Below are 15,541 nucleotides of genomic sequence, written 5' to 3'. Positions count from 1 at the left end.
ATTGGGGTATGCTTCTTCCTGACAGACGGCAATAGCATTGTTGTGGAGAGGTGGGCCATATTGTATGACACACACACACCCCACACACACACACAAAATCAGGACCAGCAGGACATAGGTGACTTCCTATGGAAGCTTGAGGTTGTCGTAGGGGCAGTGGGGATCAGCAAGGACTGGATTTACCCTAATTTGTGTTGGGCAACTGTTGCATTATAGATTATGGTAGTCCCACCCATGGTGGGGAAACAGGGTCCACCAGTTTGCGCATTGCCACCTGTGTCGTTTCTGTGTGCTGATGAGCACAAGGGCACTTTCCCTGCAAACAGGACCCTTCTTGCATTGAACCTTATTCCAAGGATTCCAGTAGGCAAGGAACCCTTCTTGAATCCTTGCAATATCCCTGTCCTCTCAATAATCCTATCCTGAACTGAGCCACATGGTCACCCTGCCTGCCTATTTTCCTATATAGGACAAAGAAGGGGCCTTAGCCTTCATACGCAACAATAATGTGTGCGCATACACAACACCTCCATTGACACAAATGGGGAAGCATGAGCAGAAGATCTATATCTACACCTCAGATGCGCGCACACAGAGAGAGATCTCTAGATCGGGGCTTTGTGTTCTCAAACCAAGAGTCAGATATGTTTTCAACATCTCTTTGAAAGAGCCATAATTGCTTTCCAACATTGTACTTGCCGTGAAGATATTTGTTACAGCTTACTAATTACACTTCTAGCCACGCTAATCCTAATAATTAGTCTCAGATCTTTTTATATCAAAGAAACAAATGATTAATTTTGTTTCTCTCTTACATCGCTCTCTCTTTTTAAGAATGAGAACAAAGAAAATGTAAATTAGGTGCATCTAAGGAGAATCTGTTCCAGCTTGACTTTACTGGAGGGGGAGATACTATCAGTTGCTGATTTCCCGCCCCACCCCGCCCCCCAGATTTTTATTATTATTATGAAATGAGTTGCAGTTTATTAGGTAATTAAAATTCCTTTTTAAAAGTACATTTTCATAATATCAGGGGCTATATATAGATGCAGAGTAATACCTGTGAATACCAAAACAAGCTCTCTAGCCATAATCATTTGAATCCGTCTTAAGAGCTTAGCAAGATGTAAAATAGCACATCATTCTGGTAATTTATTTCATTTTTCCCCGTGAGTGCAGAAGATACCAGAAATCCATCATCACCCTTGACATGTATATGAACAGAGGTATGTAAATTGCAATACATGCTTCTGGTGGGATCCCAACCACAGTGAATCAATACATGGCAAGAATTCTGAATCTGTAGCACAGTAATGCAGTTTTCACCACGTCTTGTTCTGATTCCAGCCCCGTGTGAATTGTACCAGCAGCCTGTCGCTTAACCGGTTATTGTCTCAGCACACAAACAATATGGTAGATGGTGGAATATGATAGTTGTAATCTGCCTTTGAAAGCCACTCTCTGCATGTTGTGCTTCTCCAACTTCTTAGTGCATTATTTAGTGTTACCTAAACATTGCTCAAGCTCTCTGTCCTTTGATATTAAAAGTTAGGTGATCATTATCTATCGACAAGGATCATCCTGGAAGTTTCAGTACTTAAGGTGACATCCAATGCCCCATGTGTAGTTGCCCTTGTCCGCCCCCCATGCCCTCTCTCAAATCTGTTGCAGACACTCTGGAGCAGATGTTAATGTTGCAGTGGGTGGGGAGTGAGCACCACCTTAAAATTAAGAAATGCCCCCACTAATGTCACATTTAAATTTCCAGTGGTATTTTATTACTTATTATTTAAATTATATATCACCTGTTCTTTCCCCTGTTCTGATTCCCTCCATTCAGATGAAGGTTATTGTAAGGTCCTTGGATGGTTGCTCATGAGAAACCAGGCAAAACTCCAGCCGTTTCTTTAGTAGTTTTATTGTGCATACTATGTACAGTGCAGAGCTTAAAAGTTCATGTCTGTATCAACCGTCTGCAGAATCCGGGAGTGGCCCCTTCCGGTTCTGACCCCAGCATAATAGTTTCGGTATACGAAATCTCCGCCTCCCATCTTTTTGTTTCACCCCTCTGCGTACTTGGGGTGACGGAAATTTGTGTGTCTCCCTCCTCACCCGCTGAGCGAGAGGAGTGCAGGGTCTCTCCAGCTCCTGAGCTGCCTGCCCCTCCCCACTGGAGACCTCGCTGCTCCCTCCGCTGGACGAGGAGGTGCTACTGGGCAGGTGGTGCTGAGGCTCTCTGTAGCATCCCGAGAGCCCTTCCACCACCCTGCGCTGTGCCGGGGACAGTTCCCTGACAGTTATATATGGTCTGTTTCCTTTTGCTTTGATCTTTGCATCTTCACATTTAATGCTGTTTCTCTAACTTCGTAAACTAACCTCATCCTCCCTGCTCTTCTGCTGCTGCTACCTAATTTTTGTCTGCCCTCTCCTGCTGCTTATGGTCCCTTCTACTGTTTATCCCCTATTAATGTCTTGTCTGTGAATTATTTAATTACCTCTTGGATGAGGACTATAAAACCACAGAATTTCTGGAATGACATGAACAGCAGAATCATTGGTATCGGTCCATCAAGCACAGTATTAGTGCTGGTATTTTTAAATGTGGAAAATAATATCAATAAGAAAGTAGACAGGGAATAACCTTTACAAAAAGCAGCAGAAATAGAAGAAGACGCCTTCACCCCGGTATGGCTCCCCTTTATCACACACACAGCCCAACAAGACAATGACAAAAATCTACCAACAGCATACAAATCAATATGGCTAACCTGATCAAAACACCCAGCCACCCCACTCACACATGAAAACAAAGACCACCACAGCCAATCACAAATGAACAACCACACCCTAGGCCAACCCCAACCTCTCTCACCAGCAAAGGAACACAAGCGAACAAAAGAGAACCTGCACAGGCAATGCTGACATAAAACCCTACCAGGGGCGTAGCAAGGGGGGGTGGGGGTGGGCCGCCCCGGGTTCCACAATAGAGGGGGTGAGGACAAATTATCAAGGAACAAATTTTTTTGGGGGGGGGAATCGAATTTTTTTTTTTGAAAATGCCTGCTCCGAAGGTCTTATCTTACTATACTAGGGATTATATAGCTATATATGAAATTTCATGCATATCGGTTAATATCTTGACCCTCCTCCACCAAAATAGCTGTTCACTTGGCTGTTTTCCTATGTCATGAAGGCTGAAATTTCAGTTCAGAGAACACTTACTGTTCCCAACCCTAACCCTGTGGAAAGCCATCTAATTAGACTTTAATTTGATTTTGAGATGTTTTTAGGAGGTAATTTAATTATTGTTTGATTTTATACCAATGTTATGTATCTGATGTTAGCCACCCTGAGCCCGACTTTGGCCAGGGAGGGTGGGATATAAATAAAAGTTTTTTATTATTATTACTTGTTATTGTTCCTTTGTAAGAAAATATGAAATAACGTAAAACCATTTTTGCGCGGGGGGAGGGAATCAATGGGGGGTTGACAAGAAATTTTCCGCACTGGGTACCACCTGACTTTCCCATGCCTGGGGGGGGTGACAAACAAAATTGCCCCCGGGGAACCTATTTACCTAGCTACGCCCGTGAACCCTACATATATCAAGTAAAATAGAAACATTGTCACCCAATCCCACCCCCACCCATCCTCCCACCCCTGTCCACCTCTTTCTCCCTTTTTCTTCCCAGTGTCTCAACAAATGAAACTGAATTGTAAAAATGATACATGTAAAAAATACGAGAGACATTGCACACACTTTTGTAAATCAAGAAATCTTTAATTAAAAAAAATACCTTTAAAAAAAGCAGCAGAAATACCTTACTGGTATTAATTGTCCAAAACCATTAACATTTATTTACAGAAATCTGGTCAGATGTTTCAGATTGCTGTTTATTTGTCACGTAGGCGGACACCTTCATTAATTTGGCCATTACAGCTAGATTCCAAATCTTTGAAAGCAGTTATCTGGCAGTTGGAGGATTAGAGTCCTACCATTAAGGGGGAGTTAAGATTATAGCCTCAGTTCATAGACGTCAAGCCAGTTCACAATTCTCTCAACACAGAGAGTCTTCCAAGCATCCTAACAAAATCCACGGAGAATTGAATGAAAGGATATAACCAATTATAGCATTAAGAGCAGAAATGACTTCTGAAAAGTCTTAATCCCCAGTTCGGAGGGTGGATAAAAATCAACCACAGGTTCAGAGCATTTTGGGCACCTTAACATCCATATTTTATTTTGCTTTGTTTCCAAACCGTTTGAGCAACTCCATGCGGCAGGCTCTGTACTCTAGTGGGGAACTAAGTGTGAAAAGGTGGAGTAAATGCATGACTCTGGGGGTGGGGGTGGGTGGGGGTGGCCAAGAAAGTAAGGAGGGTTCATATGGGGTAAGTCTGGTATTTGCTTGCACGGTTGGGGTGTCTATCATCCAGTGGTAGAAATGGAATTAAATGTATTTTTTAAACTTGCTCCTCCCGCTTTTTTCTTCCCAAACAGTGTCCTAAGAAAGCTATCCTGGGTTTGCCTCTCTCTGGTGCTGTTTATTCATGCCTTAAAAACCTTGCACAGGAACTGGGACTGGGAATCGGAATATACACTGTTCATGTCTGCCTTGAAGGTACAATATTATGATTCCAACTCTCTCTTACTTCTCATCATAGAAAAGAACTTCAGATCCCTAAAAAAAACCTGTTGAGTGTGTTCTGTACAGTGGTGCCCAGGATGACCAAATTTTCTTGGTGTCTTTTTCTTCAAATGTGAAACTCTGAGCTTCATATCTTAAAAAATAAAATAAAATAATATTATGGCTTCTTACAGATAGTACAATATAGCTCCTCAATATACCGTATTTTTTGCTCCATAAGACGCACTTTTTTCCTCCTAAAAAGTAAGGGGAAATGCCTGTGCGTCTTTTGGAGCGAATGGTGGTCCCTGGAGCTGAATTGCCCAGGGGCCAAAAGAGGATCATGCTTTTTATTTTACAAAGAGAAAAGGGGGTGTTGAAAGGACCCCGCTCAGCAGCTGATCAGCAAGAGATCGGGAGAGAGATAAGAGTCCCGGCTCCCTTTCAGCCCCGCCCTCCTTTGTTGAATGTGCTGCAGAGGGAGGTTGTTTGTTTCCCCAGGACATGTGACTGGCTGATTAGATTATCTGTCTGGAAACTGTAGAAATGGCTCCCTTTCCTTAAGATTTTTCAGAAATGTGAGTTAAACCTCATAAAAATGGGGCTTTCCCTCTTTGCTTTTCCCCCTTTGCAAAAGGAGCTTTGCTTTTCCCCCTTTGCAAAAAAAGCTGCAAAACCTTTAGCTGATCCTCGGAAAAAAAACCAGAGCTTTTCCCTTTGCAAAAAAAGCTGCAAAACTTTTAGCTGATCCTTAAAAAAGCCTTTTGCCTTTGCAAAAACAGCTGCAAAACTTTTAGCTGATCCTCAAAAAAGCCAGGGCTTTTCCCTTTGCAAAAAAGCTGCAAAACTTTTAGCTGATCCTCAAAAAAAAAACCACACACAAAAAGGGCTTTTAGAGGAGGAAAACCAGAAAAATATTTTTTTCCCTTGTTTCCTCCTCTAAAAATGAGGTGCGCCCTATGGTCCGGTGCGTTCTATGGAGCGAAAAATACGGTAGTTCCTCAATATAGCCCCTTAATATAGTGTTGAATTGAAATCTTAACTTCTAAAGGGGGTTGTGTTGTTTTTTTAGGTAAAACTATTGGGTGAAAAAATACAAGTTTCAGTTTAAATCTCAATGGAGTCTCTATAGGAAGAAAGTAGATAGAGGAGTCAGACTTGTGCACATGAAATACATTTAGGGGAAAAGGATACCTGGATATTAAAGGCAAACATTGTTGTTCCTGCCCCTGTTTTAGATTTAATGGACTGGTACAGGCATTTTCTGCACAAGCCCCTAGGGAATATGTGTGTATCCACCATGAGATAAAAAAATCATTTTTCTATTATGAGTTCTGTAGATTTTTTCCCTCTGCATTGATTAGCTCAGTTTCAAAAGTCCTTTGAAGTTACAGTGCACACATGGAACTCCCATGTATGAAAGATGGTCCTACACAGACAGGTACTAAATTGAATACAACCCTACATCATACTGTGTGCCAAACAACTTCCACAAGTGCAGCGGAACTACCCTCCCACCTCCTTCCCTCGCTTCCTTGCACACCACCTGCCATACCCCCCCAAATCTGCTCCAGAGTGTTGGAACTCCACAGCAAATTAGGGGTGGGATGACGTGGGGGGGGAGAGGGAAGGAAAGTGCCCTTGTGCTTGGAGAAGTCATTCCATGAGGACAATTATTTTGTTGGATATGGGTGTTATCCAGTTTCTCTCCACCCAGTCCAAGGGATTTGGCAGATAGGCTAACGCTTTCGCAAATCAATAAAACTGCATTACTTAAATTTGTATGGCACATGCCTATGTTGGATGCGCTTAAGTTTGTTTCTCTGTGGTCAGGTAAATAAGAACAATGCTAAACTCTGGAATAATGTGGGCCATGCTTTGGAAAATGAAAAGAATTTTGAAAGGGCCTTGAGATTCTTCATACAAGCCACCCAAGTGCAGCCTGGTGAGTTTGGAAACAGTTTTCTGGAGGGACTGGCCAGGAAATAAATATTGTACTCTGTCTTTGCATAATTGCAGACTGCTTAATACTGTGATGTCATAGGGGGTCTGTATTATTTACGAGGGTGTATGGCTGGCTAGCTTGTTTTGTATCCTCAGTTTAACAATAGCAATATTTCAAAAAGCTATTGAAAGAGCTTTTCTGTTTCACCTAGCTATTGCTAAACTGTATTGTAAAACAATATTAGCCACATGTTGTCCCAGAGAGGACAATCACACCATGCCTTGTTTCTGCAAAGTTTGGTTCATTTTCCACCATTTTTCTTGTGCCTTCATAGCTGGTGAGTGTGTGCAGTGGGGATGACCAAACAAACTATGGTTAAGGAAGGTTGCCAGCGTTGCACATTCCACCAAGCCATAGTTTAAATGAACTAAGGTTTGTGAGCTAATAGGAAACCGGGACTTCATATTTGGGTTCTTTGGTAGCAAACATATTTAAGCCACTGGGCTGGGTTTGGAGAATCGAACAAGCCAAGGTTGTTTGTTTGTTTTTAGCAAACAATGGCTTTATGTTGTATGAGAACCAGGCAATTGCATTCAACCATGTTTGGCATAGGTGTTGTATCCTGAATAAAACTTGTGCCTGTTCGGATGCCATTTAACATTATTCCCAAGACAAATGTTTTTAGGGGAAAAGAAATATGAATATTTGTTTCTTTACATGTGAAGATGATATTGGTGCCCACATGAATGTAGGAAGGACTTATAAAAACTTAAACAGAACCAAAGAAGCTGAAGAATCTTACTTGATTGCAAAATCATTGATGCCACAAGTAAGTAGGACGATAGTTCTTCAAATGCACTTTCAGTAGATCCGGAATATCATTTTAAAAGCAACAGAATTTCTTCTTCCTTTTCATTAATTACTGTATTTGTGCAGATTACAGTATCCTGATTTAACCTTTCTGTTATCTTGGAAAAACATATAAAATTGTGTTCAAAAGAAGCTGTGCATTTATTTGCACGATTCATCAAGATCCAGAATTTCAGTCACTTTTGTACAGTGTGGAGCAGCAAATCTTTGAAAGCCTGCCCGAGTGGTGGCAGTGGCACTTAACTCTGCTCTGCTTCCTAAAATTTCTGCATTCCTGTTAAAAAATTACAATGATGCACTCTAGATATTGCCTGCAGGTCATCCCCTGCATGGCTCTGCAATGACATGTTTACTTTTGGTGCAAACGGAAGTAGCTCTTTCTTCAAAAATAATATTTTGAGATATATCTTTGTTTAAGCAATTTTTTGAAGATATATATAAATCTGCTGTTTTTACTACAGGCCCTGGTTTGCAGGTCACATTAAACCATAGTTAAGATGGGACGCGGGTGGCTCTGTGGTCTAAACCACTGAGCCTAGGGCTTGCCAATCAGAAGGTCAGTGGTTCAAATCCCTGCGACGGGGTGAGCTCCTGTTGCTCGGTCCCAGCTCCTGCCAACCTAGCAGTTCGAAAGCACGTCAAAGTGCAAGTAGATAAATAGGTACCACTCCGGCGGGATGGTAAACGGCATTTCCGTGCGCTGCTCTAGTTTCTCCAGAAGCGGCTTAGTCATGCTGGCCACATGACCCAGAAAAACTGTCTGTGTGCAAATGTCGGCTCCCTCGGTCAGTAAAGCGAGATGAGCGCCGCAACCCCAGAGTCGTTCGCAATTGGACTTAACTGTCAGAGGTCCCTTTACCTTTACCTTTACCTTAAAGATTAACCATAGCTGAAAGGTGAATGGGCAAGCATACTGGTGCACAGGTTGAAAATCGTAGTCCCTGCTGCTGGAAGCTAAGTTATTATTTTGCTTAGTGTTAGACACAAAGCCAGATTTGTGGTTTCTCTCCCCCCCCCCCCAAAAAAAAGAATGAGCTGTAACCAAGGTTTTGTTTTTGGCTTGCTGCTCATGCTATGTCAAGGGAAATGAACTATGAGCTTCAGTTCAGATGCTAAGCCAAGCAATGTAGCAGAAGGGAAGAGCTGTGCACCAGCACGTTGTGCCCTTCTACCCTTAAACTATAGATAAACCTAACTATGGTTTAAAGATATGTGTGGAAACTGTCACTGATCTTGTCATTCAGCTCAATTTAATGTCCTCCAGGCCTAAGAACAGTTTCTTCTGCTTTCAGATTATTCCAGGTAAAAAATACGCTGCCCGAGTTGCTCCGAACCACCTGAATGTTTATATCAATCTTGCAAACCTGATTCGAGCGAATGAGTCTCGCCTTGAAGAAGCAGACCAGTTATATCGCCAAGCCATTAGCATGAGGCCGGACTTCAAACAGGCGTACATAAGCAGGTATTTATTTATGTTTTGAGATATTTCCAGGCATTCATTAATTTAAGCAAAATAGTGTGCTGTGAATAGGGGGGCAAAGTATATTGCTTTAAGACATCTATCAGATGGGCAAGAGGCTTATCTCTTTATTACCTTGGGCCTTGATCAGAAGAAAGTGCCTCTTAACCTACTGTACCCTTTGCCATCCTGGTGCCCTCCACCTGTTTTGGACTATAGCTTGCATCATCCCTGCCTAGCAATGGCTGCCCTATTGCATAATAATGTTGTCCTTCACACAGTTTTTTGCTCCCTCAGCTTCCCAGGAACCTGGTCCCCATTTGCATTGACTGCCTCCTGTAACAATCAGCTTTGGCGAGATGCACAGGTGTGAAAGGTTATTGGAGCAGGAAAACATTTCACATTTCCCTAAGTTTCAAAGGAAAGGAATTAGATTACCATCATCTACACCGGTCAGTTAAAACAAAAAGTTTTGACCTTATGATTCAGCATCAACAAAGATGCATAGTTAGAATTCCCTACAGATGTATCTCCTTCTCTGCAGGAAATACCCTTGCACACAGCCAGAGCAGCGCACCATTATCCGCCCATATTTAGCGTTAGATTCTGGACAGAGATGTGTTTAAAGTTCTTGGTGTAGACTTGTCATAACACTACAACTTATTTTTTGAGATGATCTGGGAAAGAATACATGTCCAGTCTCAAGGGCTTTCCCCTGTACACTGGGTCTAACTCCAGCCCTGTGACTGCTTGGATAACACAAATGAACTATTTAGAATGAGCAAGGAATGTACTGCTGCAGCCAGCCAAGCTGGATGGGTCCTCCTTTTGCATCTGGTTGTAGCTCTTCATCCTGTGCACACTTCAGATAATAATAAAACAAAGGAGTTCATGGGCTTGGAATGCACTCTTGAAGAGGCCAGGCTGGGCATTCCTTCTCCTTCCAGAATGCTATTAAGAAATGAGAACAGAACCTTTTGGCATTTAAGAAGCTGACTAAATGCATCATGAGCAAAATAGGACAGAGGTGGGGAGCCTGTGCCCCTCCAGATGTGGTTGAACTCCCATCAGCCCTAGCCAGCATGGCCAGTGGTCAGACACAGTAGAGTCCAGAGAACATCTGCAGGGATTCTCTGCCTCCAAAATTAACTCTTGAAGGGTGTAACTGCAAGAGTGGGCAAGCCCATAGATCAGCTATGTCCAACCTGGCATCCACCATGGTGGTTGTGGGACTGCAAATCCCACCACTCCTAATCACTGGCCATGCTGGCTGGGGTGGATGGAAGTTGAGGTTCAAAACATCTAGTGGGCACCTGGTTGGGAAAGCCAGCCAATGCTCACGTTGTTCATTTCTTTTAGGGATGTGTAAATCTATTCTATAAATTGGTCTATATTGATCTTAAGTAACGAAGCCCCCCTTTTAAACTTGAAATCTTGTTCTTCTAAAGAATCTGAAGATGTGGGGCCATCCAGCTAGAGTCGCTCACTGTGGAAGCTCTGCGTCTTACTTTGTATTCAAAAGACGTCAGACTCATTTAGTTTGATTCCTCAACAGGGGCGAACTGCTTCTGAAAATGAACAAACCTCTGCAAGCCAAGGAAGCATACCTTCGAGCCCTCGAACTGGATAGGAGCAATGCAGACCTATGGTATAACTTGGCAATTGTTTACATTGAACTGAAAGATCCGACGGAAGCTCTGAAGAACTTCAACAGGGCATTGGAACTGAATCCTAGTCATAAACTAGCACTATTTAATTCTGCACTGCTAATGCAAGAATCCGGTATGTGTGTGTTCACTTAAAACTCACAAATGTATAATGCGCACACCAAGGGCTGTGTTATGTTTCTTAGGACTCAGCTATGCAGCTGCAAATATACAATGTGACTCTAGATGGCGATGGTGAGCTATGGCAAATTCAATATATTTTTCAAAACTCTTAAAAAAAAAAAAACATTTCCACAGCATTTTTTTATATTTGTGTAGATTCCACCTTAGCTTGACACAGAGCACATGAGTATGAAACAGTCACTGAACCCCTTTAAAAGGTGCATGAGCAGGACAGTGCTTTATCTCCACCTAAAAGTACCGCAACAAATGGTGCAATTAGTACAGTTGGCAGTGTTCAGTGATGTCTCCTCCGCTGATAGAGAACATCAGTTGGTGAAGGAGGGTATAAGATGATTTCCAGTGATTTCTCCTGGTCCCCACCCAATTCCCTCCCTAAACCTGCTCCAGAGGGTGCTGGGACCACCCAGAACAGATTGGGCTGGGCAGAAGCTGGAGTTGCCAAAAAAATCCTTTCCATCCATGGAGGAGACAACATTGAATTCTCATTCTTTTCAGCCTGCAACACCCTTGCATACTGAAGTAATTCCTGAGTACTATTCCAGTTTAGATTTAATTAATACTAATGTGATATTACTCATGGCCTTGCCTGCAGCGTGTTTTTTTTTTTTTCTCCTTTAGGCTCAGTTTTCCCTTGGCCCCCCCTAAACCCTCTTATTAACTGAGGGGTTCTGGTGGGTCTTTTATTCCTCCAGAACAAAATCTCAGGCTCTTCTCGTCATAGGGCACCCATGGACACCATGTGCTATGTTTGACTGCCATTTTCTAGTTACTGAACCCCTCAGAATTCTGTATTCATGGCATTCACATCTCTCCTGTCATTAATGACCTTGCAGAAATAACTTCCTCTTCAGGTCCAGTTTTATGTGTGCTGCAACGTCTTCCTGCAATGTCCTCCTTTCGTGTTCAAAGTCAGTTGCTGTCAGTCGTTCACTGAGGCTCTGTCTCTCCTTCCTCCCATTATTATTATTATTATTATTATTAGGGGAAAACAGAGCATGCACAGCATGCAGCTAAAACTACACAGTGATCACTTTAGTTTACAATATATTCATGCTCTGTATATTGTCACAGGATGTGCAGCAAAAGGACAATTTCATAATACTTCCCCCCCCCCTTTGCTTTAGGTGATGCTAGACTTAGGCCGGAAGCTAAGAAAAGACTTCTAAATTACGTGAAAGAAGAGCCTCATGATGCAAATGGCTATTTCAACTTGGGCATGCTTGCAATGGATGACAAAAAGGATGCTGAGGCAGAAACCTGGATGAAAAAAGCCATAAAGCTGCAGTCGGGCTTCCGAAGCGCTCTGTTCAATTTGGCCCTGCTTTATTCCCAGACTGCAAAGGAGTTGAAAGCTTTGCCGGTTCTGGAAGAGCTGCTGAGATACTACCCCGATCATACCAAAGGTTTGATCCTGAAGGGAGACATTTTGATGAACCAAAAGAAAGATATACGGGGAGCTAAGGAGTGTTTTGAGAAGATTCTGAAAATGGACCCTAACAACGTACAAGGGAAACACAACCTTTGTGTGGTTTATTTTGAGGAGCGGGACTTGATCAAAGCAGAGAAATGTTTGGTGGAGACTCTGGCCTTAGCGCCGCATGAGGAATACATCCAGCGTCACTTGAGCATAGTCCGAAGTAAAATCGCTTTGCTTGGTACCGGAGAAGCAGCTACCATTCCCGCGGAAAAGGCGGCAGCTTCGGAGGGAGGGAAAGCTCTGCCTGAAGACTTGAAAGGGGCAAAAAATGAGAACTTGAAAGCCGCCAAAAATGAACAGAGGAGCCCTCGGACCACAAACAGTGACAGCAACAAAGGGCAGGCGAAGCCCAAGAAACAAGGGGAGAAGAACAACACAGACAAAGAGACGAAAAAAAAGTCTACAAAAGAAATCAAAGACATTGAGAAAAAAAGGGTTGCCGCTCTGAAAAGACTAGAAGAGATTGAGCGTATATTAAATGGCGAATAATTTCTTGGGAATACCTCCAGTGCCGGAGGTTATTTGCACCTACTTCCGAGGTTCTGTGCGCGTGCGCGTCTTATGTTCAGTCGGTATGACTACTAGGCAGCTTTTGAATTTGGGAAGAATACTGAAACCATACCATCTTTAAAAAGGAAAAGCAGGAGAAGGCTGTTCCTACTACACAAAGAAATAATACGTCGTAAAAATGATGGATTCTAATCTAATATTTTTGGTTTAGGCTTTTGAACATAACTGACAACATGGGGGTTTTCCAGGTACAGCATCTGCAGTTCTAATGCTGCTGTTGAGAACTGCAGGCCGACTCACAGGAAGCAAGCCCTGCTGAACTCCAGTGGTGCTTGCTTCAGAGTAAACCTGCTTAGGTCCAGGCTGCAAATTACTAGCAATCAGGTATCTTCAGTTCTTTGTGTCCTCTAAAGAACTGTCAAGTGCTAGAAGGCAATTTTTTAACAGGGGTACCTCAGGTATGATGGCTTCCAGGCTGACTGTAAGGGAAATTCACTGGTGCAAATGATTTAGGAATGCAGCTTCCGTTTGGATAACTTTCTTTGCTTGGGTTTACTCATCAAGTCATTGGTGATTTTTATAGGTATTAAGTTATGCATCATACAGTCCATTTCTACATACACCCTGGAATTACAGGCATTCCAGAATGTGTTGAAGGTTAACTAGGAAATACCACTCATATTATGTATGTGCATGCATGCATTTTGTAGTTTTTTCAGTCTTGCGCAGATCATAGTAAAGGTGCAGCGGCCTGCTAAGCCGGGGGGGGGCACCCCTGCAAGAACCCCACAGAGGTTTGTATTCAACAGTGTCACTCAGTTGACGATAAGGGTTTTATCAGTGGAGCAGAGAAGCAATTTTCAACTGTTTCCCTTCCCTCTAAAACCCCACCCTTGTGTCACCCACTGAGGTTTGCATTGGGAGAGGAGATTGCTGAAACTTGCTTGCCTTCCCATTCTGCCTTACCCCCAGCTGAGTGGCTCCACTGAATATTATTGGAGCTTATTGAAATCCCCTGCCCCTTATGCTATTTATTGCAATCCTATGGTGCTCTTACATTTTAGAAACAAATGTGATTGTTTCTCAACAGTCCCCTGCCATGCTGTAGGGAATCACTTTGTGTGAATCCAGTGTGGAAATTTTTGTGGGTTTTCTTTCCCCCCATTACTTTTCAATTAAGCAATATTTGTGGGGCACCCTGTGCTTTTAACTTTCTCACAAATTGATTCCCAAAATTTTATGGATGGCAAAACATCACTACTCGTTATTTTACTTTTTTTGCAATCACTGTAAATGTGCTTTAACTTTTTGACATAAACCAGTGCTTGTCTGTCTGCTGTTCAGGGCTGTTCTGGGGTGATTAAGGTGTTGCAATCCTGTGCACACTTCCGTGAGAATAAGCCCCACTGGACTTAATTGGGAAGATCCGTAGCTCAGTGGCAGAGCACATCGTTTGCATGCAACAGGTCTCAATCAGCCCCTAACAGCTGTAGGGCAGGCTGGAGAAAACCACTTCCCCAGGACACTGGAGGACCACCTGATCAGCCTTCCCCAACCTAATGCCCTACAGGTGGTTTTATACTACAGCTCACCTAATCCCTGCCAGTGGTCATGCTGACAGAGGCAGATGGGAGCTGTAGTTGAAAACATTTGGAAGTACCAGGCTAGGGAAGGCTGTGTAGTAAAAGCACTTCCTGGTAGGAGAGAGCATGCAATGTGTGGATCATCATATGTCCATAAAGCAAATTGTGATGATCACACATACACATAATATCTATTCCATTTGGAAATGATGTGTGATCTCCAGATTCTGCATTGTTTCCAACCTTGAAAGGCTGACTTCTGGTTTAATTGCTAACACACTAAATGTTTCACTTTTCATGACAAAGGTCCTAGGGCTTTTAATTAAATATTTATTCAGTCTGCTAAGTTTTCAAATGGTTCCCACTAACGACATTGTTTTTCTAAAATAAGTTAACCCAATTCCTTATGTGAAACATGGATTGATAAGTTCTGCATTTTATATTGGCGGCTATGCATTCCCCTCCCCCAATCTAAATATATTGTTGGATTGCCTAAAAAAATATATGCTGCTTTTTGTTTTGTTTTACTGTAAGCTCTTCAGTGTATTCAACACTGGGAAGTCAAGAGTAATTGACACAAGCAAACATTTTTCACCTTGTATTTAATTTTATCACATGAAATACCTTAGCATTAATTTAGTGCTTAGTTTAAACTCTTGAACACTCAGGATGTTTTGTTTTGTTTTGTTTTTTTGGGAAAAGGGCAGCCACAAGACCAGACAGTTTGTGCACACCAAAAAAGGATTTCAACTTTTACCATATCACAAACTGCACCTCAAGTTCCCGCAAGTGCAACAAACAAATCCTATGTTTGGAAGGAATAAGAACAAAGGGCAAATGCTACCAGTCATTCACATCTAAAGTATGGCCACAAAACACAACAATAATACATGTATTTCTTAATCCCTGGTTAAGAATACCAGGATTCCAAGTGTCAGTGACTTTTTATTCAAAGTAAGCAAGAGATGGTTTAGGCATCTGGAGGCTTGGCTTTCATTTATTCAAAATATAGTTCAGCATACTTTCAGAAAGCTGTACAATAGTGCCTCGCAAGATGAAATTAATTCGTTCCGCGAGTGCAGCCATATAGCAGAAATTTCATCTTGCAAGGCACAGTGGAAGGAAGCTCGGCTTTACGAAAGAAAAAGAAAAAATCGCAAAACGTTTTCGTTTTGCGAGTTGCGGCCATAAGGAGATTTGTCTTGCGAGTCACCCTTTC

At 42.4% G+C, this 15,541-nt stretch overlaps 1 protein-coding gene across 2 annotated transcripts in view; it reads left to right on the top strand.

The window, feature by feature from the left end:
• The window catches only part of TMTC3 (transmembrane O-mannosyltransferase targeting cadherins 3), a 35,027-nt gene extending 22,102 nt beyond the window's left edge, over positions 1–12,925 (top strand). For both annotated transcript variants that reach the window (XM_033161772.1, XM_033161771.1), the window contains 6 exons: positions 4,502–4,622; positions 6,462–6,573; positions 7,299–7,402; positions 8,736–8,905; positions 10,458–10,684; positions 11,877–12,925. In XM_033161772.1, coding sequence (XP_033017663.1) covers positions 4,502–4,622; positions 6,462–6,573; positions 7,299–7,402; positions 8,736–8,905; positions 10,458–10,684; positions 11,877–12,718 — 1,576 coding nt within the window. In that variant the 3' untranslated portion in view covers positions 12,719–12,925. The remainder of the gene's footprint in view (positions 1–4,501; positions 4,623–6,461; positions 6,574–7,298; positions 7,403–8,735; positions 8,906–10,457; positions 10,685–11,876) is intronic.
• Positions 12,926–15,541: the final 2,616 nt, after the last annotated feature.

This window comes from Lacerta agilis, chromosome 10 (assembly GCF_009819535.1).
Source record: "Lacerta agilis isolate rLacAgi1 chromosome 10, rLacAgi1.pri, whole genome shotgun sequence".
NCBI lineage: Eukaryota > Metazoa > Chordata > Lepidosauria > Squamata > Lacertidae > Lacerta > Lacerta agilis.
The sequence above is the reverse complement of the archived record's forward strand: the minus strand, read 5'-3'. Positions and strand labels throughout refer to the sequence as shown.